At 41.0% G+C, this 1,429-nt stretch overlaps 1 protein-coding gene across 1 annotated transcript in view; it reads left to right on the top strand.

Moving 5' to 3' along the window:
* LOC135616125 (dof zinc finger protein DOF5.1-like) overlaps positions 1 to 653 on the top strand; it is a 1,441-nt gene extending 788 nt beyond the window's left edge. Inside the window, exon 2 of the mRNA XM_065115307.1 lies at positions 1 to 653. This exon is cut by the window's left edge and continues 443 nt beyond it. Within this exon, the coding sequence (XP_064971379.1) occupies positions 1 to 469 (469 nt within the window). The 3' untranslated portion in view covers positions 470 to 653.
* Positions 654 to 1,429: the final 776 nt, after the last annotated feature.

Here is a 1,429-nt window from a genome sequence, read left to right as displayed (position 1 = left end):
GCCGCCGCCCCTAGTGACCTCGTTGCACCCAGTTCCGGACTTCAGGACTCCTAACCTAGCGTTGAGTTACCAGGCGAGTGGAACCAGCATCGATGCAGTAGAGGACCTCAGACTCTCTTGGCAAATCCAGCAGCTTCCGTTAATCCTAGGCGGGTTAGATCCCCCACCACCACCACCACCACCACAGATGCCGCCATTGGCACCACTTCCAAACTTATACCCGTCGTTCTTCGGAGAAGGTAGTCAGTTTGACGGGCAATCGTTTGCAGAGCAAGCTCAACCCAGCTCCGGGCTCCTGATGCAACTGGCTTCAGTGAAGATGGACGCCAACTCACAAGAGCTTAATCTTCCAAGACAGTCTCTTGATGACCCCAGAACTGATCTCATCTGGGGTGGCAGAGATGGTGGTGGATGGGCAGCAGGCTTCCCAAGTTTCATTAACCCTTCATCAACTGACAATTTCCTGTAATTCTACAGCTTCTGTTGATCCGATACAACTAGAAATGACTCCAAAAAACTGATCTACTCGATTGGAGGAGGAAACATGAATTCTCATGTTAATCTTATGTACCAGAATCCTACTCCTATGTCCAACCTGATCGAAGCATGAAAGATCAATGGAGGATTCAGTGACACAAACTTCTTTCCTAGTATATGGTGGACATCTGTAGATGCAGTGCTCAGGATCAGTAAGTAGGATTGTAGTTTTCGTTGTATGATTTGGATCTTGGTATCTTGTTTGGTGTTTTGAGTTCATGCATGCATGGAGCAGCTCATCATTGACCTCACTTGAGTTGCCGCCATGAATCACTAGCTGAACTCCTAACCTAGCAAGCTGTGGTGGCCTGCATTTCATCTAATAATCTTGACACATAACATCAACATAATTAAATGGAATCACACAAGGATGTGACAGAGATGATATCATAATCTGAAGCGAATTGATTTGCTTCATCACTTAGAACTGCTGCAGTTAAATCTTGTCTTGGAGATGAGCGTATATATAGGACATGAATCTCCAATAGAATTGGCATCCAAGAGCGTACTCACAGACGATAGATTGCTTTAACTAATCAGCCTAGTGGGACAAGCTTTCAGCCTTTTCTGCAATGCAGGTATGATTGCTTGCAGATTAAAGCTATCATGGATGACTTCTCATCTTTTGATAGATGCTGCGCAGAAACCATCACTTTGACCGTCATTTCATGCATGATTCATGTATCCTCCTCACATGCACTCCCTGTGTGTATGTATGTATGTATATATGTATGTATGAATGTATATATATGTATATATATATATATATATATATATATATATATATATATATATATATATATATATATATATATATATATATATATATATATATATATATATATATATATATTAGTTTTCCTTCTATTTTAGCTCTTAATTAAAGACGATC

This window comes from Musa acuminata, chromosome BXJ2-7 (assembly GCF_036884655.1).
Source record: "Musa acuminata AAA Group cultivar baxijiao chromosome BXJ2-7, Cavendish_Baxijiao_AAA, whole genome shotgun sequence".
Lineage (NCBI taxonomy): Eukaryota > Viridiplantae > Streptophyta > Magnoliopsida > Zingiberales > Musaceae > Musa > Musa acuminata.
The sequence above is the reverse complement of the archived record's forward strand: the minus strand, read 5'-3'. Positions and strand labels throughout refer to the sequence as shown.